The 26,478-nt window shown below is 34.1% G+C and overlaps 3 protein-coding genes and 1 pseudogene across 3 annotated transcripts; 3 read left to right on the top strand and 1 right to left on the bottom strand.

Annotated features, from left to right (window-relative positions):
* Positions 1-941: 941 nt before the first annotated feature.
* LOC145632350 (4-alpha-glucanotransferase DPE2-like) lies at positions 942-10,426 on the top strand. The gene is made up of 23 exons (XM_081684704.1): positions 942-1,145; positions 1,894-2,288; positions 3,048-3,165; positions 3,261-3,316; positions 3,451-3,581; positions 3,733-3,856; positions 3,943-4,139; positions 4,400-4,478; positions 4,597-4,635; positions 5,252-5,371; positions 5,461-5,562; positions 5,741-5,824; positions 5,910-6,152; positions 6,254-6,379; positions 6,492-6,566; positions 6,670-6,741; positions 7,698-7,817; positions 7,901-7,998; positions 8,677-8,836; positions 8,921-9,019; positions 9,516-9,713; positions 9,804-9,897; positions 10,059-10,426. The coding sequence occupies exons 2-23, from the start codon at positions 1,935-1,937 to the stop codon at positions 10,265-10,267; spliced, it is 2,898 nt and encodes a 965-aa protein (XP_081540830.1). The 5' UTR covers positions 942-1,145; positions 1,894-1,934; the 3' UTR covers positions 10,268-10,426.
* Positions 10,427-12,977: 2,551 nt separating this feature from the next.
* LOC145631150 (phosphatidylinositol 4-kinase gamma 8 pseudogene) lies at positions 12,978-14,742 on the top strand (annotated as a pseudogene).
* Positions 14,743-19,497: 4,755 nt separating this feature from the next.
* On the top strand, positions 19,498-23,146 carry LOC145631149 (uncharacterized). The gene is made up of 5 exons (XM_081683242.1): positions 19,498-19,727; positions 20,775-21,080; positions 21,659-21,897; positions 22,370-22,518; positions 22,703-23,146. Exons 2-5 carry the CDS (start codon positions 20,902-20,904, stop codon positions 22,937-22,939), a joined length of 804 nt encoding a protein of 267 aa, XP_081539368.1. The 5' UTR covers positions 19,498-19,727; positions 20,775-20,901; the 3' UTR covers positions 22,940-23,146.
* Positions 23,147-24,031: 885 nt separating this feature from the next.
* Positions 24,032-24,670, bottom strand: LOC145633208 (3'-5' exonuclease-like). The gene has a single exon (XM_081685480.1). It carries the CDS (start codon positions 24,668-24,670, stop codon positions 24,032-24,034), a length of 639 nt encoding a protein of 212 aa, XP_081541606.1.
* Positions 24,671-26,478: the final 1,808 nt, after the last annotated feature.

The raw sequence follows: 26,478 nt of genomic DNA, 5'->3' as shown, positions 1-26,478 counted from the left end.
CAAAACATAGCATTGTACCATGTACCCTTATAAGTCTATGAATGTTATAAGTCTATAAGTCTATGAATGTTATAAAGCCCAATGTAATTATGGAGTTTACAAAGTGTACTGAAAGTCAAAATGTTGTAAGAAGCAACCGCTTAAGATCTCTAGAGGAAGGGGCTCAAAACTTAATGTCCTGCTATTATATTTAGAAGTAAACATACAAATAATGCTATTGTATGTTTTTTCTTTGCCTTCTTGACTTGATTAACTTGTTTTGTGGGTGAAATTATTATTAATTGGTAGAACATTTTAATAATTTCAAAAAATATTTAATTTTTTCTTTCTAGTTTAGTGTTTTATTTTAATTTTTTTTTTTACGGTGTCTATTAATAAATCTCTACTTGAACACTATTTTCTCTTCACCTGAATGTTGCTAAACTCAAATCACTTTTACAATATTTAAAACTTATTTTTATGGACCCTTGTATAAAGTTTGCCACGAACTTATAATTTAATAGTTTATCAGGAACAATCTTGTTTAATACGTAGTACTCGGTATTGAGTACTGAGTAGCTTCTAATGAAGAGCTATTTGGCCTATTTCTTAATTAATTTAAAGCCATATCATATTAATACATCATGGTTTAATAGCTTTCGTGTAGATCTTCCCCCTAATTAAATTAATGCCATATTAATACATCAGCTAATTACAGTTTAATAGTTGACTAAAGTGACGAATTCAAGATTAAGACTCCATAATCAGAGGAACAAAGAATTATCTCACTCACTCTCACACTCCCACTACACTACACCTGTCACCTTCATTTCACGTTTTTTTCATCAAAAAAATCACTTTCTTTTTATTTTTCGTTTGTTTTTGCTTTCAACCGTTCATTTATTCAATTATTTTAATTAATTAATTAATTAATTAATTTTTCTGAATTCGAGATTCTGAAATTTTGGAGTCATTCTCTCTTTCTCTCTCCTCCCCATTCGCTAATTATTGATAGCCCCAACGTACGAGATATTTCAATAATTTTCATAACTTTTTATTTTATTTTTAATTTGCAAGAACACAATTTTAATTTATGATACCCTCAAAATATTGGAATTTTAGCTCAGAAAAGATATAATAACTTCAGTCATTGTACCACAATAAAGGTAACATCTTGTTGAATTCCCAGATTTTCTTTATTTTGCATTTTATTTATAATTATATGATAATTTGTTATGAATCCTGCATTTTTTCACACCCTCAAAAGTTGAGAACTTTACTGGGTTCAGTTCTAAAGAAAGGTGATTAAGTAAGCATCACTTTTTTTTCTTTTTTTTTTATTTTTATTTTTTATATGTATAATTTTTTCCTGCATTATTTGGTTTTTATTTTATTAGATTAGATTTTAATCTTGTTCATCACTTTTTTGTGCTCAATTTTAGTGAATATTCAGCAATCATTATGAGAATCTGATCCTCTTTTTCTGGGTTTTATTGGGTTTTGTCTAGGCTACTACAATATGGGTAAAAATCAATTCATTTTTCTCATAATGTAGTTTGTCAATTACTTGTATAATGGAATTTTAATATTTTTTTTAAATTTTATTTTACTGGTGATTTTGGTGGGAAATGATCAATTCTTTATTCATTTCTCCAATGTATATGTTCCAACATTTTTCTAATGTATATGTTCCAATTTCCAATTATTGCCAAAAATTGTGAAATTATTGCTATTTATATTCAATTTGGGCTTCTTTTAGACTTTTCCCATGTCATCTTTTGTGTGATTTCAGGTGATTAAGTGTGCGTTGTATATAATACACCAGTTTTTTCTTTTCTGAATGCCACTTTGAAATCTGAATTCGGAGTTAGTTCAAAAATTATTTATTGACAATCTTCATTTGGTTCATGCTAGATTATTGGTGGTAAAGCTGAAGATTTCTGGTTTTAGGAGAAATGGTGAATTTAGGAATATTATCCAGTGAAAATGCAATCAAATCAGTGAGTGTCAGTTTCAGAATACCATATTTTACTCACTGGGGTCAGAGCTTACTTGTTTGTGGGTCAGTTCCATCACTTGGTTCATGGAATGTGAGAAGGGGTCTGTTGTTGAGTCCTATAAGTCAAGGTAGTGAGCTCATATGGGGTGGGAGCATTGAAGTTCCGAGTGGGTTCGAGTGCGAATACTCTTACTATGTAGTGGATGATGATAAGAATGTTCTGAGGTGGGAAATGGGGAAGAAGAGGAAGCTTTTGTTGCCATCAAGCATACAGGATGGAGAAATTGTTGAGTTTCATGATCTTTGGCAGGTATATATAGTTTCTATATACTTGGTTCTACCCTCTCAATATTTACTTGTATGCAAATACCACTTAATATTATTATATGAGCTTGGCCTTTAAACTTTTAAAGGCCAAAAGATTTATTTTTATTTTTTTTAATCATTATTGTTTTTGTGAATATATATGTCTTATTGTTTTTTTTCCCTAGTGCAAGATGTTAATATGTTATCCTAAGTAGTTGTGCTTTACTGATTAATATTATGCTTAGTTTATTATAATAAAGGAATATAAGTATATTACTGGAGTTCAAAACTGATATACCGAGCAATAACCCTCTTATGTACTTATAGATTATTTTACTGTCAATATCATTATTGAATGACGGTTAATTAATCTTCATGATAATGCTATTTGGCCCCTTTTCAAGGTTGAAGTCTTTCATATCAAAAAGGAAAAAAAAAGAAAAGAAAAGAAAAGAGTATACTAGAGAATTTGGACTCTAGGACATGAAGGATTCTTTCACTAAAGTAATCGAGGGAAATTCACAGATATATCTAAAAAAAGTTTCTTGGTTCATTACTTAAAAATATAATTACTGGTAATTTCATTCATATACCGTAACTTTAGTAACTATTCTTACCATCAGCTCTGAGTTCACCTGCCTTGCTATTTGGTCAATCTTGTCAGCTGACTAATGCTGTATCTAGAAGGTGATTTGGCATTTTCTTAAATATTTTTTATCCCCCCTAAAGTGTTTGCTAATTATATTTGGTATTGGACATCCAGACTGGTTCAGATACTCTACCTTTCAGTAGTGCATTCAAGGATGTCATCTTTCATAATAGCTTAAGCTTGACCATTGAGAGGCCCCTTGGTGTCCTACAGAATGAATTAAGTCTTGAAGGTATTTTTCTTGCTTCTGAACTTTTTCTCTGTCTATTGTCTGCATTAATTTTGCCCCCGTTTCTGATCAATTGGTTGTTCGATTGTCTTGAACAGATTCAGTCCTCGTACATTTCAAAATTTGCTGTCCTAACATAGATGAAGGGACATCTGTAAGTCCTATTTCCCCCCTTTTGCAGTTGGTTATTGCTTTTTGTCTGCACATTGTAATCTAGACTTTTTTTTTTCTTTCTGTTTGAGTCGCAAGATGTATCAAAACTTGATTGTCTTTTGGTTATATTTGCAGGTTTATGTGATAGGCAGTCCTCAAAAGCTGGGGCAGTGGAAGACCGAGGGTGCTCTTAAGCTCAGTTATGCTGGTGAATCTATTTGGCAGGCAGACTGTTTGATGGGAAAAGAGGATTTTCCTATAAAATATCCTTTTGAAGGTTTTTAGAACGGCCTCCTTAGGGTTTTGTCAATAAGGGTCTGGCTACCGCATTCTTACATAGTGTTTTCTGTTATAAAGATTGGTTGCTACTAACCCAATTTTCTATCCTCTTCAATTCCTTAGCTATTATCTCACATACAGATATGGAAAATATGATAAGGCTGGAAAGTTTGCGATTGAGATAGGGTCAAATAGAGAGCTTTCAGTGGAAGCATTGAGTAATAAAGCAAGATATATCTTCCTCTCAGATGGGATGATAAGGGTAAGCTCTTAATTAGTACACTGGAATCTTTTAGATGTCATATCAGTCTAGAGAATTTATACAGCATTTGTGGCTTGTAATGTCAGGAGATGCCATGGCGAGGATCTGGCATGGCAATCCCTATGTTCTCAATTCGATCAGAAGATGATCTTGGAGTTGGGGAGTTTCTTGACCTGAAGTTACTTGTTGACTGGGCTGTTGCCTCAGGCTTCCATTTAGTTCAACTTTTGCCGATCAATGACACCTCTGTACATGGAATGTGGTGGGATTCATATCCTTACAGGTTAGGCTTGATTCTTGATGGTTCAACTACTTATCCAGGTCTTTATTTTTGTGCCTGCGCGTGAAATGTTTGATTTTGCAACATCATGTTTTCGTTTGGCATTATGATATTTCTGCTATTCTGTGTATTAGCCATGCTGGCCAATAAGCTTCCTGGGACTGGTTTCTTTGTTTCTTTTTTACCTGCATTCATTAGTTTTAAGGAAGCACCTGGTTTTCTTAGTAATATAAAAATGTTTCTTTTCTCTCTATGTTTTGCAGCTCTCTGTCTGTATTTGCATTGCATCCCTTGTATCTGAGAGTTCAAGAACTTTCTAAGAAAATTCCTGAAGAAATTAAGGTGCTTCAAATCTGTAAACTATATAATTCACTACAACTTCTACCTTGAATCCAGGCATCCAGCGATTATTTTGTCATTCTGTTCTGTTAACAAAAAGCGATTGTTCTTATTCTTGCAGCTTGAGATTGAGAAGGAAAAAGAAAGACTGGATTTAAAGGTACTCTCTTAATTAGACTGATGGGAAGTAGCTGAAAAATTTAAGTGTTCCCTGATTAGAACTTCAGAAGTACATAGTATATGATTATAATTTTTTAGACTTTATTTTAGTGGATTCGTCAAAAGCCCTGAAACTACATTTCAATGTTAGCTTCACTTGCTGGATTTATCTGTCAAACTTAATATTTGGACTGGCCTGGCAACCATGTTTCACAACTCTTTGGCACATAATTAGTGTTTTTTTCTTGATAATAACCCTGTTTATGCTGTGGCATATGCTTTCTGAAGTTAATCCATCCGCTCCTTTTTGTTTGTCCCAATTGGCTTTTGCAATGCACACAAAGTTATGCTTAATTAAGAAACAAATGTCCTAAATTTCAATTAATTTGGGTCAGGCTTTTATCCCTAAAACCCAAAGCTGTGCAATGTAGTATCTTGTTGGGACATTATGTATGCTCTTTTTCTCTCATATGTTCCCTATGATATTTGAGTATATGGTGTTAGATTGGTGTGAACTTTTCACATGTTGCAACTGGATACATTTGTGCGGTAATATTGTCAGTTACTAATCTCAAAGAAAATGAGTGCATAATGGTTGGTCTCTTCAATGACTGCAGCAAGTTGATTATGATGCTACAATGGCTACCAAGCTTTCCATTGCTAAGAAGATTTTCACCCTGGAAAAGGACCTGATACTCAAGTCTAGTTCTTTTCAGAAGTTCTTTTCTGAGAACGAGGTTTATATTTATCAATCTGAGAATTTCTTATCCGTTGTTTATTTCATTTCCTGCTATCAACGGCCTAACCCCTTATTTTTGATGAACAGGAGTGGCTGAAACCTTATGCAGCCTTCTGTTTTTTGCGGGATTTCTTTGAAACCTCAGATCATAGTCAGTGGGGCCGTTTTTCCGAATTTTCGAAAGAGAAGGTAACCCTACTTTTGCTTAGTAATTGGTTGTTTCCATTTGCTTATAAATTAGAAGGTGCTTTTTCGGGCTAGTATGAAGTGTGATGGAAATTTGAGAGGCTTAGTTGATGTATTTTGTCCATAAAAGCTACTATCTGATTGTTACCAAAAAATTAACAGAGGTTTTCTGATTCTGCAGCTTGAGAAACTTGTCTCAGAAGACAGTCCCCACTACAACATTATTTGTTTTCACTATTACATACAATTTCATTTGCACTTACAGGCGAGTAATAAATTTTTGTTCCCAAATTATGCTATATTAACAAGAAATCTGAATCTGGCTTTCTCATGAGATAATGTTATTGCAGCTGTCAGAATCTGCTCAATATGCAAGGAAAAAAGGAGTAGTGCTGAAAGGAGATCTTCCAATTGGTGTGGACAGAAATAGTGTCGACACCTGGGTCTACCCAAATTTGTTTAGGATGAACACATCAACTGGTGCACCACCTGATTATTTTGATAAAAATGGGCAGAATTGGGGTTTTCCAACTTATAATTGGGAAGAGATGTCAAAAGACAACTATGGATGGTGGCGTGCTCGTTTGACTCAGGTTTTAAGGCTTAAGTGTACTACTTTACTGACTAGCACTTTCCAACTCCGCGTGGGTTTTTAATGATGTTAACTTTCTCTTTTTTCTGTCCTTTATCTTAGATGGCGAAGTACTTTACAGCTTATAGAATTGATCATATATTGGGTTTCTTTAGAATTTGGGAAATGCCAGACCATGCTATGACTGGACTAGTTGGAAAGTTCAGACCATCAATTCCCTTGAGCCAGGTAACAGAAAACTTTCTCCATAGATATCTTCTAATATACCATCAACATGCCTTATTTAGCATATTGCAGCATTCTTGTGGCTGTCCAATGAGTGAATATTGTCTGTTTACAGGAAGAGCTTGAAAAAGAGGGGATATGGGACTTTGACCGGTTGAGTCGTCCATACATTCGACAAGAGTTTTTGGAGGTTAGAATTTCTGGTTACTTATCTCTTGCCTTCTTCATGTAGTTCTTATCCATGCATTATTATATATGTAGTTCCTAATATTATTATCAATTTCTTCTTTCAGGAGAAATTTGGTTCTTCTTGGTCAGTTGTTGCAGCTCTTTTCCTAAACGAATGTCATAAGGGGCATTTTGAGGTATTCCATAGTTAGAATCTTTTCAGTTCTAGCTTTCCTTATCCCTCTGGCCGTCCAGGTGACAGTTGTAATTGATCAAACATTTCAAAATTACTTGGGCATGCTCTGTTGCAAATTTGCAATTGAGTAAACACAATAGTAAATAAAAAATTGGACAAAGCATCAAAAGACTTGTCGTGCTGATTAAAAAGAGACACCCGTATCATTGAAAAAGTTTGTCTTCCTGCAGTAGCTGAAGTTATTACGTAGTTTCTCTTGTCTTCCATATATGCTTTTGGAGGTGGCACTGGGTGACTAAGAGCTATATTCAATTGGCTGGGTAGCAAATTGCTTACTGGCAAGCTGAATAGGATGTTATTTCAAATCTGTTGTGGCTTGTAGTTTGATATAGCAGAACCTGGAAAAAAAGTTATCAATTTTGTTCAGCAAAATTTTGATGACCCTAATTGCAGATACTGTCCACTTTCCTGATGTTGCCTTCTCTAATTCAAGGCACCCATCTTCTATTGGCTTATTGCTTCCAAGTACAGTAGCTCTGACATTATTCCAGTAATACAGAATTTCATTTCCGCCATTCTTTCTTCTGTCTCTCTTTTGTCATCCATTCTAATGCATTTCAAGACTACTGATGACCTGATTAAAGTGTGAACTGCAAAGTAGGAGATTAATAGTTTTTATTTACAAGAATTATCATTCTTCAAAATTCCAAACATAGAATGGTGTTGACTTACTATATCACATAGATTAATTTTGGAGGTTTAGTGAAGAGGATACTTTAGGGGAGGATCTGGAGTATGTTATGATAGAGAAGCATAAGCAGAAAAATTATCTAATGAACAGTTTTTATTATCTGTGGTGATGCTAGTATTTCCCCTTTCTGTTGTTGTACTGTCTCAACTCTAGTCCAAGTATAAACGGTTCAATGCTTTCTGTGCCTGACAGTAATTATTTTCTAGTTTAAGGAAGATTGCAACACTGAGAAGAAGATAGCTTCCAAGCTCAAGGAATGCGCAGGAAAATCGTTGTTGCTTGGAACTGAAGCCGAGCTAAGGCACAATCTGTTTGATCTTTTACGGGTAAAGCATGATGGCAAACTAAATATTTTTTTCTGTGTGCTTTGCTTCGGAGTAATTTCTCATATTTAAATTTAATCTTACAGAATATAGTTCTGATCAGAGATCCAGAAGATGCTAGCAAATTCTATCCTCGTTTCAATCTTGAGGACACTACAAGTTTTAAAGATCTAGATGATCACAGGTATCTAATCCCTGCCTTCAGATATATTGTTCTTTACTAAGCCTGTAACTTGCAGTTTTTCTATGCAGCTGAAATTTGTTGAAATTGTTATAAGACACAACCCAGTGTGGTTCACCTTTATCATTATTATTTTTAATGGTCCAATGTCCAACTTATTTGAAAGTTGAAAAGCTCCAATACAAGCACTTTGTTATAATATATTGGTTCAGTGAAAAAGTATTGCCCCCACAACCTGATACATCACACATTCACTCATCATAGTCGGAGCAATTCTTTATAGATGGGTGGCATGGTTTTTGAGGATTTTGAGAGGAAATATACCTTTTGTGTTCCATTCCTTAAAAAAGGCAATGGTAATTGTGGCATATTATATGGGGACAAAGGTGTACTATTTAGAGAGCTAAACAAGACCAGTTGAGGAGATAATGTAAGAAGAGATGGCCTTATAGGAAGGGACTTCTGAACTAAAAATTGAATGCTTGAAAGAAGATAAAATTAGGATAGATGACCTTTGTTCCTTTCTTGATTTCTATCTTGTTTAAAATAGTGGGTACCTTTCAATTGTATTCAGCCTGATACATAATTCAGCAAAGAGTACATCTTCTTTACCCAAAATTAATACATGTGACATGATGAGGATTGCTTTTAAATATTCTGACTCAAGTCTTGTTGACACAGTAAAAATGTTATGAGAAGATTGTATTATGATTATTATTTCCAACGGCAAGAAAACCTTTGGCGCCAAAATGCTCTGAAAACCCTGCCAGCCCTCTTGAATTCATCAGATATGTTGGCTTGTGGTGAAGATTTGGGGATGATTCCTTCTTGTGTTCATCCTGTAAGTGGACTCCTAAATTTCTTGGCTAATTTCATCTCTGTGTACTAGAGTAGTCACCTTTGTTACTAATTATAATTCATGCAGGTCATGCAAGAGCTCGGATTAATTGGCTTAAGGATTCAGCGTATGCCAAATGAGCCTGATTTGGAGTTCGGCATTCCTTCCCAATATGGGTATATGACAGTAAGTCGTCTATGACCTCCTCTTCTATGAAAAGTTGTGCACACCATTATAGCTGGTATGGAATTGACTTACTATAAGATTAAGGTAGTTGAAGAAACAGTTTTGTGATCTTGGGAGTATATATTACAATAAAGGAACCAAACAAAGTTGAAAATTGGGATAATTACCAAATACAATACGCATGTTTACTCTGTATAACATTTAGGGTATATCACTCATTTGTCGCCATCACTAATTTTATGCAAGTAAATGTCGTTGGAGAATTTTTATTACCGATATGGGAAATACCCTTTATATAACAATCTAGCCACATTTATCTTTTCTTCAATCCCTTACCATCCTTTTTTTGTTTGTTTATTTAAGCAAACGATTTAAATTTATTTACCATTCACTGTTATATTTATGTGATCCAACCTAAAGAAACGGAAGTAACACTTTTGAAAGGTTTGTTACTGTGTTGTAAACTTGTAACTGAAACATGCTTTGCTTGTTTCAGGTATGTGCTCCATCATGTCACGACTGCTCTACTATGCGTGCTTGGTGGGAAGAAGATGAAGAGAGAAGACGTCGGTTTTTCAAGACTGTAGTGGGATCAAATAAGCTACCACCCAGCAAATGCACACCAGAAATCTCTTATTTTATCATACGCCAGCATGTTGAAGCCCCTTCAATGTGGGCTATTTTCCCTCTCCAGGTACAAATAGACCTCTTTTCATGCTTGTCATTATAGCCAGGCGATGGATTATCAATTCACGTCAAGAACTTGTCAACCTTTTGTTTTCAGGATCTACTGGCCTTGAAAACAGATTACACAACACGCCCTGCAACTGAGGAGACAATCAATGATCCCACTAATCCGAAACATTACTGGAGATTCCGTATGTTTAAGCTCCTATTTGTTGATTTCCTCTGTTTTTAAGCTCCTATTTGTAATTTAGCAGACTACTTTGTTTCGTGCTTTGGAAAGACTGCTATAAGCTGCATTTTTTATCTGTTAATTATGTGTCGAATAATCTTGATTCCAAATTTCAACTTGTAGGTTCCCATGTTACCTTAGAAACATTGCTGAAGGACCAGGAACTGAAGACTGCAATTAAAGACCTTGTACGTAGCAGTGGGAGATCATATCCTCATGATGATGACGAAACACTAGCTGCTTCAAGCAAAGGAAACCAGCCGAATGCATTAGCATCGAACATAGTCCAGCCGAATGGTGTCTCACAAAAGGAGGCAGTGGCAGTTCTGTAAAGATTTTCTTGTAAGAACAACTAGGGCAGTTTGCCCAAAAACAAACTGAAAAATCAACAATCATCATGTAGTAATAATTTGTAATTCTGTAGACAATCTGGTACACCCAATCTTTCTTTTGGATGAAATTGAATAAAATTCTTTGATATTAGTCTAATATTTACCAGATTTCACTGTCTTGATCGAGTTATGAGATTGATTTATCAGGAATTCAGGAAGGCATTGATGTTATATTTTTTTTTTTTGGGTGACATCTTAATGTAAGAAAGGGTTAAATATAATAAACACGCAATTTTGGTTTAAAAAAAATAAAAACACGCAATTTTATCCTGAAAAAAAAACTTCATATATAGAGGAAAAACCCTCGAAAATTCACTATACGAAGCATAAGAGAGTACAACAAACTCACAAACGAGTTTTCAAACAGAATATAGTGATAATAGTGAACTAAATCACTAATAGCAAGATAATATTAGTGATAATAGTGTATATATTCAAGTAAGAGTTGTGTGAATGCTTGTGATTTGTGGAAGTTTTGATGGCCTTTTTGCTGTTTTGTATTTGAATTCTATAGAATTCTAGGAGCTTGACAATAAATAATCCAAGCAAAGGGTTAAAAACGTAAAAATAATATTAATAAAAGTTAAGAAATGGATGAAGAGAATTTTGAGTTACCTAAAAAAATAATAATATGGTGTATGATGTAATTGAGTACATTATCTTATATTAGTAATTATTCCTTTTTCCTTCAACAAAAAAAGTAATTATTTTGTAAAAAAAAAATATATATATAAAAAAAAAAACTTTTTCTTTATTTGTTACTTGTATGTTGTCAGTGGCGGACCTTTGTTGAGATGGGTCGGGGTCCGGCCCCCCTTAATTTTTCTAAGCTATTGGTTTTAAGTAATATAATGTCTAATAATTATACTTAAAAAGTTATGACATAGTGGTTAAGTATTGTTATTTTTGAGCAAAAGGTTGGAGGATCAAACCTTGGCCTCCCAAACTTTTTGGCCCAAGATCCGCCATTGTATGTTGTATCATATACTCGTAATCATATACTCCGTATAATAGAGTATTAGTTTTATGAATTAAATATATATATATAAAGATAATTATAATGTTTTTGGATGGTTTGGAATTAACTTATGAAAATGAAACATGTAAGATAGGAAAATGTTAATTACAAAGTATATATGGAGTACAATACAAGCATCTACTTTGAGACAATGTCACATTATTTAAACTTGTTACCTATAAAAGTTTATTATTCTATATATTTGATTATTACTTCATTTTTTTTTTTTGGACAAATAGTTATTACTTTTTTAACTTATGAATTGTGATTAATGATAAAGACTAGGAGCTAAATTAAGGATTTGCACAAGATGGGTAAACAAACACTTTTCTTGTAACAAAATTCCATTTCCTTTTCTTTCTAAAAAGACAACTCTTATTGCTAAATATGCAAAACACAATTTACTTATTACAAAAACTAATGTTAACAAATCTTTGCTGTGTGAGAGTGAAATGGAAAAACAATGCTTACCAAAAAAGAAAAAATAATCCCTTAAAATAGAAAGACAGTTAGCGATGACAACGCTTGGAAATTGGGTTGAGGACAAACACTTGGGGTGAAAAATGAAGAAGAGAGAATTTGTTCTTAAAAAAGTAAACTTTTCTTTCAAAAAAAAAAAGAGAAGTGGAAAATAAATGAAAGGTAGTTTTTTGAATTTATTATTTGAGAAAGGGGAAGGAGAAAGGAAAGAAAGGAGCACCTTAATTGTGTATGTTTTCAAGGAGGAGTATTATTCCTCTGAGAAGACTACTCTATATCTATTCTTCTTCATCATTTTGATTGTCTCACGCTCTCTTTGGCTTGTTTTCGTCGTGCCTGAATGCCTTTCTCAGTGTTCAGGGTTCGTTTTAATCTCTGTCTTTCCTTTATTGATAAAAACTTTACATTTAATAAATTTTAGTGTAAGTATGAAATATAATTGATGATTTTTTTTTAAAGATAATGCAATAATTGTTATGCTCTTAACAAAGTCATATATATATATATATTTTTATTTAAGTAAATTTTAGTGTAAGGATGAAATTAATGTTCTTGTTATAATGTTTGATGTTTTTTGAGTAAATAATATTATTGATAATGAAATTGTTATGTTCTTTACAAATTGATAATATATGAATGTATAAAAAAGCATAAAATTTAGTGTTGTAAATATTACTTTTTCATGAACTTTACTTCATGTATGTATCAAAAAAAAAAAAAAAAAAAAAAGTCATGTTTTCACCTTTTTCATGTAGCAAGAGACTGATAATTAAATGATGAGATATTCATTCCCTTTTGTGTTTTTTTTTTATCATGTTGAAATTGGACTATTGAGTTTTTATTCTTTGATCATTTTTTCATTATTTGAATGATAAATCTTGCAGAATTCTGACGAGATATGTACAGAGGAGCGAGGGACAAATACATAGGTAAGTTAATTAAATATAAAATATTTATAGTGTCGATTTTTTTTTTTTTTTTTTTTAATTTTTTTTTTATATAAATAAAATTGGTTATGATTTTGTCAAAAAAAAAAAAAAAAAAAATTAGTTATGATTTTTGCCTAGTTTAATTATTCGTCTTAATTATTTTTTGTAATACTTGATTGTATGTAGGAAAATATATATATCCAATGGCTACAATTCATTCTTGGGATAGCTAAATGTTGAAAGGAATTTTTAATTTCTTCCTCTTTGATAATCAACCTCAATTTCAAAAGTCTACTAAACAGAATTGTGAAGTGCTTGTTCTTCAATCACCCTCGTTTAAACTCGATTCCGAAATGGCTGTAGTTGTCGATCAACATCATGGAATAACACCTCCTTCTCGATCACAAAGATGTAGGCTTCTGTCTTTCACTAATCTTGATTTTGTCGCGGTCGAGCCGAGCCCAACTGATGTGGCTCATTCCTTAGGGCAAGCGGATCTTAGTAGGAGCTTCCAACGGCGAAGTTTCTCTACTCCTTGCTTGACTTTAAATAACAAGGTGGATGCTTCGGTTTATGGTGAAACTCGAAAGGTTGAACTCATTGGTGGTAAGGGTGCCTCTAAAGCTCGAGCACTTGTTGTTGAGGTTGCTATAGCTTTAGCCTCTGGTGTGGAACCGGTGCCGGTTTCAAATGGTTTAGGAGGGGCTTACTTTATAAATAATAGGAACACAGAAATTGTCGCGGTCACAAAGCCAATGGACGAGGAGCCTTTAGCATTCAACAACCCAAAGGGGTTTACAGGGAGAATGCTTGGGCAACCTGGAATAAAACGCTCAATTCGAGTTGGCGAAACTGGCATAAGAGAGTTGGCTGCTTATCTCCTTGATCATGATGGTTTTGCTGGAGTTCCTCCTACAGCACTTGTCAAATTCTCTCATGTCAATTTTCATGTAAACGACCTAGCTCCTATATCATCATCACGGTACAAAATCGCGTCTCTTCAACGCTTTGTAGAGCATGATTCAGATGCAGGGGATGTTAGTCCTTCTGGGTTTTCAGTCTCTTCGGTTCATCGTATTGGGATCCTTGATATAAGGCTTCTAAATATCGATCGACACTCTGGAAATATACTAGTTAAGAAGTATGAACTAGACAAGCACTCTCTAGGTGCCGCCGAGCTCATTCCTATTGATCATGGCCTTTGTTTACCCGAGTGGTTAGATGACCCTTATTTCGAGTGGCTCCATTGGCCTCAAGCATCGATACCCTTTTCAGATGTCGAGATAGATTATATATCAAATCTTAATCCATTTGAAGATGCTAGGCTTTTACGTACTCAACTCCCTCGCCTCAACGAGTCTTCCATCCGTGTTCTTGTTGTTTGCACCATCTTCTTAAAGAGAGCAACTGCGGCGGGTTTATGCCTTGGTGACATAGGTGAGATGATGACTCGAGATTGCCATGGCGGCCAGGAAACAATGAGCGTGTTGGAAAGAATTTGTGGTAGAGCAAAGGATGCTGTTTCTTTGCTTACAAAAGATGTTGAAAAGATAGTAGAAAATGAGTCTTCTATGTTTTTGTTTGATGAGGAATGTGAAGAAGAAATCCCAAAAAGTATGCCTAAACATTATAACAAGGCATTACAAACACAATTTTCTACAATAGGAAAGCCACCACTTGCACCACTACAACCTCATTTTGTAAAGGAATTTTCATCTGATAATGATAAGAAGTTATGCTCACTAATAGAGCATGGACATTGTCAAAGTGTTGGCATGGATGTTAATGAAACTCGCAAGGCGGGACACTTGGTTAAGAGCATCAGTTTCGCGGTACCAAGCAGAAAGAGTGAAATTGAGGGCATCTCTTTTAAAAAATTAGACCAAGAAGAATGGGAATTATTTCTCGAAATTTTTGAAAGGCTTTTACCTGAGGTGTTTGAGGAACGGAAGAGTACTGGTATAACCCAAAGAGTGGGTTCAGCTTGAAAAAAGTTTCGATAAATTTTAAATATAGGTCTGGACCACACCCGCGAACTAAGAGAGAGTGTCCACTTCACAAGTCCAAAGGAGGTTTCATTCCAAAGCTAAGCCATATGGCAATAGGAAGAGTAGCCCTCTAGTCTTATAAAGCGATAAACTCTCTCTTCTTCAACCAACGTGGAACACTTACATATGGTGATACGTGAAAGGTCTATTCTTCAACAGATAATAAGCTCCCTTGCTACAAAGTTTTTTAATTTTATTCTAGAGAAAGCTAGTAAGTATTCCATATTATCAACGCCAAAAGTATGATTAGCAATGTTGCCCTAATTACTTGTTTGTATGATTAGTTGTATACTAGCTATTACTAGAATAATGTAGATATAGTTAATTAGGTTTTGAGGGGGAAAAGAGATCGGCCACAAGTTGAGATCCTTTCCCCTATGATGCCTTCTTCCCCATCTATTTTTTTGTTAACTATTTTTTTATGATTCCTTGACAATCTTGTATACAATGTCAAGAGATAAAAAAAAACAAAAGATGTGAAATTGTACAGGTATACATCTTGTAATATAATGGAAAAGCAGCTTGGTGTTTAATTATATCACTACCTTTTCAAAAGTATGAGAAACAATTATTAATAGTGTGAGGACAATTATATCTTTAAAAATGTTTGTTTACCTACATGCCCATATTAATATGATGTTAATTGTCTTTAAGCATTTTCTTGTGTGATTTATTGATTTAAGCCTTATGAATAGTGTTTGGACAATTATATACCCTCTAAAATGTCCGTTACTATTATTTGTCTTAACTTTTTATTTAACTTTCAAGAATAATGTACGAATATTTATAATTTAAAAAAAAAATTGTTTACATATTTTTATGTTGCCAACTACTAAAAGAGCTATTTGAAAATAACTAGAAATGGCACGCACATAACATCGTGTGCGTTAGCCATCTTATTACATACATAATTGCAAGCTTCTAGTTTAGAAAGAAAACAAAGCAAGTTGACAATCTATCCATGTTCAAGAATATACTATGAAGTAAAAGAACAATATGGAAGACAAGGATAAGGATAAGGATACAGACCATATTTGGTAAATGACTTTTTGGTTAGCTTTTGGCTTTTGACTTTTTTATGTGGCCATCAAACGGCAAAAAAAAAAAAAGTATTTGGTAATTGGCTTTTCATTTAGCGAAAAAGCTGAGTTTTAAGCCAAAATGAAAAAGATGCTATGAGAAGCTTTTTATTGTTGGCTTTTAGCTTGTTGACCCAAAAATTATCTAATAAACAACCAACTGCCAACAACTAAATTTACCAAATAGTTTTATTAATAGCCAACTTAAACAACTAATTTCAAAAGCCAGTATAAACAACCAAATATTCCACCTAGACAAACAAGCCAAGTGAACCAGCAAACCGTACCGCTAACAACTATTTGGCAAACAAGGCCAAAGTCTTCCTCATCATAGTGAATTGATAACTAGGGCGCTAGCAGAAGGGGAGAACCAAGACTCGTGAGATGTATCGGTAAAATAAGAATTTCTTTTTTAAAAAATAAAATAAAATAAACATGCATTAGAAATACTGTAATAGTACAATTTATTTTGATATCAATGAAATGAAAGGAGAGACCATTAATAAGAGTAATTTAATACACTTTGCCATTCATTCCTAATTTTATCTCAACTTATAATAATCTTTATCCCATATCATGGGCTCCTTTTTTTTTTTTTTTTTTTTAGAAAGATATCATTAGCTCCTTATCAAATATTTAAATGTTTAAGTTTTTAAAAGTAAAATAATACTCCCTCCATTACATATTACTCGCAACAAAGGAATATTTTATGTCTCACAAATAATACAGAAGAAGTATTTATGTGAGTTTTATGTATTTATGACACATTTTTATTTTAAGCCCTCATGCTAAAGTTTCTTCTATAGGTACCACGTATCAATTATTTGTTACTCGGATTTTTATTTTACACAATTTTATAAGAAATAAAATAAAATAAAATAACAACAAAATTTTGAATTTATGAATCTTTTAAAGAAAGATCTATAATTTATATGGTAAATTGTTTTTATCAACCCATCTCCCTAAATTTGAATTAAATTGTTTTATTAACTCATCTGTCTAAATTTGATTAAACTTTTACATTTCTTAGCCATAAGTTATATAAAAAAAATTAAAAATTTTGACTCTTGGTACCTCGAAAATGGCATCTGCTGACTTTTGTTACCAATCCAAAATTTTATTTTATTTTGATACCTATCAAAAGTTACAAAATATAGATTTTAGTATCACTTAACATAATCCGTTAGTTAAGAGGTTGTTAAGTGGGGTCCATTATGTAATTAATTAATAATTCAATTTATTAAAGAAAAACTTTTAAACAAAACCCAGCCACTGCTACTCTTCCCCTCTCCCCGTCAGCAACCTTTCACCTTCCCCGTGCCGGTGACAATGCCCAAAAGTTCCCCCCGTGATCCTACCCCTCTATTTCCTTCCTCTTAGCCTCAACAGCAGCAAAATTGCAGCAATCTCCCCTTTTAAATTGCTGCTCCCTCACGCAGCTTCACCACCAGCGTTAATAGCGGACTGCCGTTCTTTCCTCCCCAACCCTCCGCACCTCCTCAGCTCGACATCGCCGTTTTTCCACTTCCCCAAAACCCCTTTCACACTCCCCCGCAACCACCACAGAAACCCCTCAGGCCCTCATGCACTCCCATAATTTCGAATCGATCCTTCCCCTACCCCGAAACCCTAGTGGCTAGGGTTTTTGATGTTGGGGATGAGTGTTTGGGCTTTTTCGAGAGTGGGGGAGGTGAATTAAGGGAGTTTTGAGTGGTGGTGGTGGCGGCGGTTGGAGTGTGCAAGAATTGTTGGCCTAGTTTTTCGGGAGTGGGGGAGGTGAATTAAGGTAGTTTCGCTGGCTGTGGTGACTGGGTTGCGTGCTTGGCCGCAGCGACTGGGCTTCTGTGGCAGGCTACTATGGTGACTTGGTTGCGCGCTTGGTTGCTATAACGGAAGACCAGCAGTGACCGTGTAGGTGGCTGAGAAGGAAGGGGTGGCTGGACGATGGTTGGGCGCCACTAACGGAAACTGTAATAGAAGTTAGACGGAGGTATAAAAACTATACTTTTAGAATTTAATAGGTTCCAAAATAAAATAAAGTATTAGATGGGTATAAAAATCACCAGAAGCTTTTTTCAAGGTACCAAAAGTAACTCATCAATATATTAATTAATTTGTTTTATAGAGCCACAAGGTCGAGACCATGGGGGGTGAGAATCGATCGAGGATCTCTTGGAATCAGAGAAAAACTCTAACCACTTTTAAAGAATCTTATTTTTATTCATTTTTTAAGATCATTATAATTAGGCAAATGTTAAACATAGCCCTTAGGGCTATGTATAACTATTAATACATGTCTAGATTCTCTTATATTTTCAATAAAAATAATAGTGTACATGTTTAATATTTATGGGGAATAATAAAAAAACAACAAGTCAATAAATAGCACATACCCACACAAATATGTTAATTCCCCATGAAACTAATACTTGGCGCCTAAATTGGAATCAGATTTTTCATCTTACTTATATCATAAAAATATATGAAAAAAAAACCCTGAAGTCTCCATCAAATCAACTTACAACATTTCCTCTTCGTCATTTTACATCTTTTCTATCTACACTAGTGGGGAAAATTAAAAAAAAAAAAAAAAAAAAAGGTTAGCAAGAGTCTTATGAATTATTTTTTATGCTAAAAGGTATGTCTTTTTGTCTTTTATGAGATGAATATTTTGTTTTAATGAGTAATTGATCATCAATTCATCACCATCAGTATTGTGAAAATATTTTGCATTGTGATAATCTTATTGCCCACAACCTGTTTGATAAATTGTCTTTTTTTTTTTTTCCCTGTTAATGAAGTAATGTATACCAGTTTGATGAGTTGTCTATTTTTTTTTTAATAAAGTAAATTACGATCATGCTAGTTGTTTTAATACTTGTGATTCTACCCTAACATTATAACCCACTCTTATATTTGGAGTAAAAAAGAAGGATACAAATCCTAATTGACTTGCTGATATTGTCTACTAACTTCTTGAAATATATTTTACTGTTTTAATTGTAAAATTTCTTAAATCATGTAGTTAATCTTTTTACTTTTGAAAATTTTAGATTGATATTGCTGTACAAGAAATTGTTCAAGGACGAATTTGTAATATTATGACTGCCATACTTAGACCAATTCCAGTGAAATCAAAGTCGTTAAAATAATTGTGTGCTCTTTTTTTTATTTTTCCCTTTATAAAAAAAAAAAATTGCTTTCAAGATGATTTACAGAATTGCAGTACAATGAACATATTTTATTTCCTAAAATAATGTGTATAACTAATAAGTGGGTAGGAAATAATATTTTAAAGGGTAATGCAAGGGCTGCATATAAGCATTTAATATACTTCCTTTTTTAGTATTAAGTTGGGAATTTATCAACAATTCACGAGTAAATCGGTGTAATAAATATTAATTTTATGTTTATTCTTTGCACTTTGGGCTGCATATATCTTTTTCCTATTTTAAATACAATTTAATGAGAATTGAATGATGGTCTAATTATTAGTATTAAATTTGTCATAGATTCCATTGAAATAAGATATATACCATTAATTGGAGGAATTTGCTAGTTTTTATGCATAGCCCTTAGGCTATATAATTCATAATATTCATAATGACATGTAATTTAAAATTGCGTGAAATGTTGGAAAAATGTTTTACGGAGTAGTCAATCATTTGTGATCGTTTATTGAAAATCAAGCTCTATTTTTTCTTTTCTTTCTCCTCCTTTTTCTAGCAAAATTTTTCTTACTGTTGTGCGCTGCGACTTGTCGGAAACCACCGCATCCGACGATCTTCCGGCGAGGTGGCCGTCAAATTTCTTTGGATTCTAGCTTTCGGCGGCAGAGCTTTGAAGGTAAATTAATTTAATTTTACAATTTTATGTCAAATATGTGGTTCAAGCTGGCTTCATCATACCCTTTTGTTCTTCACGCCTGTGCTGTAATTGGGGATTTGAGATTTGGGACATAGATTCATGGGTCGATGTTAAAAATAGGGTTTGAAGGATACTTAAATGTATGGTTGTTGGGAGAGAGGAACTGTTGGTGCACGTAAGGTGTTCGATGAAATGCCTAAGAGAAAAACTTCTATATACTAATATACTATCACTAGAACAGTAATTAATGTGGAGAGCGTGATTAAGGGTTTTGAAATTCTGGTGCAAAATAATTAAATTACTTATTAGAAAGATGTAATTAGAAAAAAAAATAAAAAAAATAAATGAAATTTGAGTAGTGCATTACAAATTGAAGATTGTAATCTGGGAATTATTTATTTTTGTTGGAAGTTCCAGTCTTTTGAAAATAACTTTGTTTGATTATCATAGGCTTTTATTCAAATTTTTGTGTTTTTAAAAATCAGCTTCACTGAATGTTGTTCTTGGTCCAAAAAAGATTATCATTTTAAAATGTTGCTGGGAAGGAGCAGGTAACCATTACAAAGATATGAGGCAAGCTGTATAGTGAGAGGTTGTGATTTATGAATTGATGGGGCGATTCGATGGATAAAGTAGTAGTTGTTGATTTTAAGAGAGTTTTGGTAACTGTGAAGGAGAGTTTGATGGAGGGATTTGAATCTAAAATTTGAACAATGTTGAGATGATAGGGTAATTTGCGATCTACCAAATGTTGAGAAGGGTCTGTTCTATTACTTTCTAGTTAAGTAGTCAATATTGTTGTGTTTCTGCCAATGTTTTATTTGTGCTCATTAGGGAATGATTGCATTTTGCTTCCTCATAGTTGTAATTACTTTGTATGCCTTGACTGATAACTAATAAGCTGTAGTAATGAGGTTGGTCAGTTAGAATATCATAGATTAGTTCAAGGATAGATGTAAATTCTGGCTCCAGGCAGATTAGGATATCTGTATTTAGCTTGTCTTGAATCTCTTATGTCCTTTGTAGGGTCATTCTTTTTTTTGTTGGAGCATCTCAAAATCAGAGTAGCAGCACGGCATCATAATTTATGAAAGCATTTTATGACCTAGTGTCCAAAAAGTTGGAACCAAGGTAATTGTAGGTTACATCTGTAATGGTTATATCCCAACTGAGAAACTCTAGTCTTCCATTGATGAATCTAGTAAGAATGAATAGAGTACCTATACTACAGCAGCTACATCTTGAAGAAAAGCTGCTTCGTACTTCATCAGACAATTGGTGTGTCATTAATGATGGAACACCTGATCCTACAGTTGTCATGGGAATATCGGGGTAAGTAGTTCTTTTCCCTGGTGCCAGAATTCTCTAAGCATAAGAAGTAGCTTTGCATTTTAGCTTTATTACAGTTCATGTGAGTGCATTAGGATTACCCAAGGCATGGTAAGCTGAATATTATTGCATTCTCTTGTCTTAATAAGTGGCATGCATTTTAGTTCATAAATTATGTCAATCTACATACTTGTACCTCTCTACTTTGTTTGGCAATGAGACGCAAGAGAAATGAGCCTGTTTGATTTTAATACCATTCCAAGATTGACCAAGAAAATATTGACCAGCTTTGGCATTGGAGTAGCTCTGAGCTTTAGTTATTGCTTCCTGAATTTACAAATGAATCATCTAGGTGTTATATATACTCTGCTGCTATATCTGTAGCGCCGTAGTTGAGTTTGATGGCAGGGAACTTCACATATACTGTAATACCTAATAAACTTTGGCAAGTAATTTACTCTAGGTTTGCAAGGTTCCTGGAAGATGTGATCTGCATGTGCTTCAAAAATTAGCATGATTTCTGGAGTTATCCTACCTGACATCGTAATTTGATGAGGTCTTTGTTTTTGTCATGCTATCAGCAAGCCTGCGGAACTTCTTGATGTTAAATCCGTGCTGCGAGATAAGATTTCTGTCATCAAGCGATTCACTGGGGGAGGTACTGTTATTGTTGATCATGGGACAATCTTTGTTTCATTCATATGCAATAAAGAGGCTGTTCCTGGTTTGCAAGCATATCCTCAGCCAATAATGGCGTGGAGTAGTCTATTGTATGATGAAGTTTTTCAGGGAGCTGAGGACTATAAGCTACGTGAAAATGGTAATTGATTACATATTTTTTAGATCTTCTATTGTTTTGCATAAGATGCCTCCCTAAATGTTTTCTTGGTGACTAACATTTCTGAATCCTTCAAATGATTCAATTATGGAGTTCTCCCTCTGGTTTCTGATGTAAGACACCCACTTTTTTGTAGTTTTTTTTCCCCTCAAATTTGTAAAATGTTTTTACTATGAAAGTTTTTTTAGACATCATTCCAAGGGCATAAATTTTATTAATACATTTAGCAAAATTTGCAGTAGAAGGATTATATTTAAAAGTCTGATGATGTGTATTTAGAAACACAACGAGCTTTATGTATGTTTAAATATACATTCTCTTGTTTTTTTGGTGCATGACTTTTACATGAGTCTTTTCTTCACCTTGGCTTCTGTTCCGTGATGAATGGATTTTAGGACTTTTGCTGCATGCTGAGCTGATTTTATGACATCAATTAGTTTTGCTTCTTCCACAGATTACGTGTTTGGAAGCCGAAAATTTGGAGGCAATGCTCAATCCATCACTAAAAATAGGTGGATCCATCACACATCATTTTTGTGGGACTATGAAGATGCAAATATGACGTACTTGAAAATACCTCAGCGAGCACCAAAGTATAGGCAGGTTTGTAACTTGTGTTGCTTATTTTCTAATTAAATTTTTATGCAATAAGGGCCTTGGAGCTTGATGAACCTTCACAGTTTTTAGTACCTATAGAATAGAACCACCATAGAGTTATAGATACTATACAAGTATAAAGTATCAGGCAGCTGCTTGCGCTCTATAATAACATCTCTCTCATGTTCAGGCAAGGGACCATTCAGAATTTATATGCCGCATGAAGGATGTTTTACCGAGATCAGAATTTATCCATCGTACAATCAAGGCAGCTGAAACCCATTTTTCGTTGACATCCATTCCATTGGATCAAATTGAATCGCTTGATAATACAAAGTTTAGTCCGTCTTCCAAGATTCTAACAACAGAGGAACTGGAGGCTACAATCCAAAAGGAAGATGACAGTTTATTGTCCCAGTCATTGTGAGGATTTGTTCTTTTGATGAGCAAGCCAAGAATACTTTTTTCTTTATGGAATTATTATGTTCATTACATCATAATTCATCAATTTAATTGTATAGAAACTTTTATACTTTGAACTAACCAATTTTTGATTCACCACGAAAAAGCACAGCTAAAAAGTGGTTATTGTTGAATTAATAAATTTTGGTAATAATTGACGCTATGATCTCTATTATTCTCTATACTAGTTGAACATGACTTCTGAAGAACAAGTTATTTTTGAATTTTATTTGTTTTATGGCCGACGAAGTATATTTGACGTTCTATTGTCGAAGCACTACGAGGTCAAACAATAACTACACCGAGTAATATCTTAATTCAATTTTTAATGTTCTAATAAGTTTACATCATTTCCACGAATTGAACACATTCCACAAAATAATTAGTATGATATCCTTTAATAAACTGAAAAACAATTACAAATAAAAACAATTACAGTAGTATGATGTTGTAGTTGTATGTTTCATTTGCATAAAAATTCCTTAAAACTTACACATGCTAAAAATTACACTTATTATATACAGAAGTTTTAAAATCTCAACTAAAAAGCATAATTACACTTATTTGGAAGCACATGCTCAAAATAAGTTTACTCATTGAAAAAAAGCCGCCGTCCATGGCTCTATTCAATTGTAAATTTTTATTTTTATTCTTTGACCATCAATTTCCAATATAATAAAAGAGAGATCAAATACAAAATCAAACACATTAAAATAGACTAATCAAACACGATATGATATCAAGACTAATCAAACACGATCTAATATCAAGACTAATCAAACACACAAAAGATATGATATGATATCGAATCACATTATATATATACTTTTTATACTACCTCCGTTACATATTATCATATTATGTACAACTTTTACGGATTATTTATGAATTATGATGGATTGATGGAGGTAGTATTAACAAAATTAACTCTTTAATTTCAGGAATCATGCGAACTTTTGAAAAATAAAACCCTAATCAATTTGATAACCCTTCAAATTAAAACTTGTGTATACATCAAACATATCAAAAATTAAATTTTTGACATTAAATCTTTAACCTATTTTCGAGCTCGAGTATACAAATCATCAACGCAATTATTTTTACTTTTGCCAACAAGTTCTTTACCAATATGATAACTAACAAAGGCATCAATACAAGCATACATAACTTGACTTTGATCAAGCACTTCTTTATTCCACTTACTCATTGTAATCTCCTTAACCTTGACCATCTCCCACCCCAACACCGCGTTCGCCACCTCTTTAAGCCCCGCATTCACTCTCACCTTCCCCGCCTCGGCCGCAACCTTGCTAACATCCACCGTACTCGACAACCGCAGATCATAATCCTTTAACAGACTTTGAGAGTCACCTGAGATTCCGACACCTGAGAACCTGCATTGTGGATCTCCTAGGAAATCCTCGAGGGACGAAGGGATCGAAGGCGAGTGGAGGAGCTGGTAGATGAGGCAGTTTGGACCTACACATAGTTGTAGGGTTGCTATTGGGTTTAGCCACTCGGTGTCTAGGCCGATTATGGTTGGATGATGGTTGGATCGGATGTGGCTGATCCATGACGTTACTACGTCTGGACAACGTGTCACGATGGTTCGAACCCGATGGTTGAAACACGTCACGTCGTAGGCTGTGTAGGTGTTTGTTTGATGGTGGCTAACTATTGTTGGTGAGGCTGCCATAGATTAAGGTTTTTTTTTTTTTGAATTTTTTTTTTAGAATTTTTTTTTTTTTTTTTTTTTTAAAGGGGAGAAAAAAGAGAATATATATAGTAGGTTTATATTAAGAGATCAATGCATGTTTTGCTAGGTGTTTGATGGCATGTATCCTGCCAAGCTAGAGAATGATAGAATAATGGCATTTTATTTTGTGGAGGACTCAGCATAGCATGACTAAAGTTTGGGAGCTATCGATTTCGATGATAATAAATACCATTTAAATAGGAAGAACTTTAAATAACACAGAAAGTATGTATTATGTTAAATTTATATTAATTCTTAGCATATTTGGGCACGTGGAATAGTTTCCTAATCAAATACAATGACTTTTTTTCTAAAATATAATCACTTGAAATATAGAATAAAAAAATATATCATATTAATTACGATATTATCTTAACAAATATCGGATATTATCTTTCTTCATTATGTTGATTATAGTTGATTCGATAACTTAATCACACAATTGATTTATTATGTAAGAGTATTATTATACATTCGAGTGTATCTACCGTCTATTTTGCTTTAGGTACATCAAACCCACGAATGAGCAATAACAATGCTAACCCACTCATTATAAAAAAACAAGGTTCTTAAAATGTTAAAAATGGAGCATGACTAGGTGTAGCTAAAAGTTTGCATTAATCTTTGTCTTTTCTTATGTGTTTAAATAACAAATATCTTATTCTTTCGGTGCACTGAATTAAAACAATTCACAAATAAACATCACTGGTTTGTCAGTTGATATATTCTCTACCTTAATATTAGTATAAATAGTGAATGTCTAGGACAATGGAGTTGTTAGTCTTATTGTAATGTTCTCTAATGTTTGTTTAGCAGGATAAATAGATGTGATTACATTAAATTTTATGTTGTTAAAAAGTTTAAAATTGAAAACTAACTAAAGTAATTTATTTTTAAATTTGACCTTGTATTATCTTAATATCTGTATATGTTACCATGAGTGATGAGTCCTGAGTAGGGGTGTACATAAACAGGACCGGACCTGAAAACCGACCTGATCCGGACCTGTTGGGACCGGACCTGACCCGGACCTGTAGATTCAGGTCCGGTCCCGGTCCTTAAAATTCAAGGTTCCCGGTCCCGGTCCGGATCAGGTCCAAACCCGGGGTTTTCAGGTCTGGACCTGAAACCCGGTAAAAATGTATTTTTTTAAAAAAAACTTTTTTTTCCCAAATATCAAAACAAGAAGTCAGTTCATTTCTAACCCTAACTTAATCACTCACTCCCTAACCCACTCAGCCGACACAAGTCACACAACACACTTACAAACCCACTCCCTCACGCTGCACACTCCTCTAGCGACCACTGGATCGCGCGACTCTAGCAACCCCAACCACTAGAACGTGCGACTCTAGCAACCGCAACCACCACATTGCGCGACTCCAGCAACCACAGCCACCAAAACACGCGACTCTAGCGACCGCAGCCACCAAATCGCGCGACTCCAGCGACTGCAGCCACCAGAACGCGCGACACTAGAGGCCGCAACACCAGATCGCGCGATTCCAGCGAACGCAGCCACCAGAACGCGCGACTTCGGCGACCGCATCCACCAGATCGCGCGACTCCAGCGACTGCAGCCACCCAATCATACACCAATCGCCCTCTTACTCGCTTCACGATCTACCCCGACCTTCCTTTGCGACCATCTACTTTGAAGGTGGTAGATCTGGTGGTTGCTGTTGTCTAGTATTTTTGGTGTTTGGGAATTGGGACTTTAGTCAATTTATACAATTTATGTAGTATTC

Source organism: Chenopodium album, chromosome 5 (assembly GCF_948465745.1).
Source record: "Chenopodium album chromosome 5, dcCheAlbu1.1, whole genome shotgun sequence".
NCBI lineage: Eukaryota > Viridiplantae > Streptophyta > Magnoliopsida > Caryophyllales > Amaranthaceae > Chenopodium > Chenopodium album.
Note: the sequence above shows the minus strand (reverse complement) of the source record. Positions and strands in the feature narration are given on the sequence as shown.

Excerpts from the sequence above, each read along its gene's own strand:
- LOC145632350 (XM_081684704.1), top strand. The coding sequence starts at position 1,935 with ATGGTGAATTTAGGAATATTATCCAGTGAAAATGCAATCAAATCAGTG. Across the intron at positions 6,153-6,253 it reads GGCGTGCTCGTTTGACTCAG|ATGGCGAAGTACTTTACAGC; the intron begins GTTTTAAGGCTT and ends CCTTTATCTTAG. Across the intron at positions 9,020-9,515 it reads CCCAATATGGGTATATGACA|GTATGTGCTCCATCATGTCA; the intron begins GTAAGTCGTCTA and ends TGCTTGTTTCAG.
- LOC145631149 (XM_081683242.1), top strand. The coding sequence starts at position 20,902 with ATGGTTATATCCCAACTGAGAAACTCTAGTCTTCCATTGATGAATCTA. Across the intron at positions 21,898-22,369 it reads CTATAAGCTACGTGAAAATG|ATTACGTGTTTGGAAGCCGA; the intron begins GTAATTGATTAC and ends CTTCTTCCACAG. Across the intron at positions 22,519-22,702 it reads GAGCACCAAAGTATAGGCAG|GCAAGGGACCATTCAGAATT; the intron begins GTTTGTAACTTG and ends TCTCATGTTCAG.
- LOC145633208 (XM_081685480.1), bottom strand. The coding sequence starts at position 24,670 with ATGGCAGCCTCACCAACAATAGTTAGCCACCATCAAACAAACACCTAC.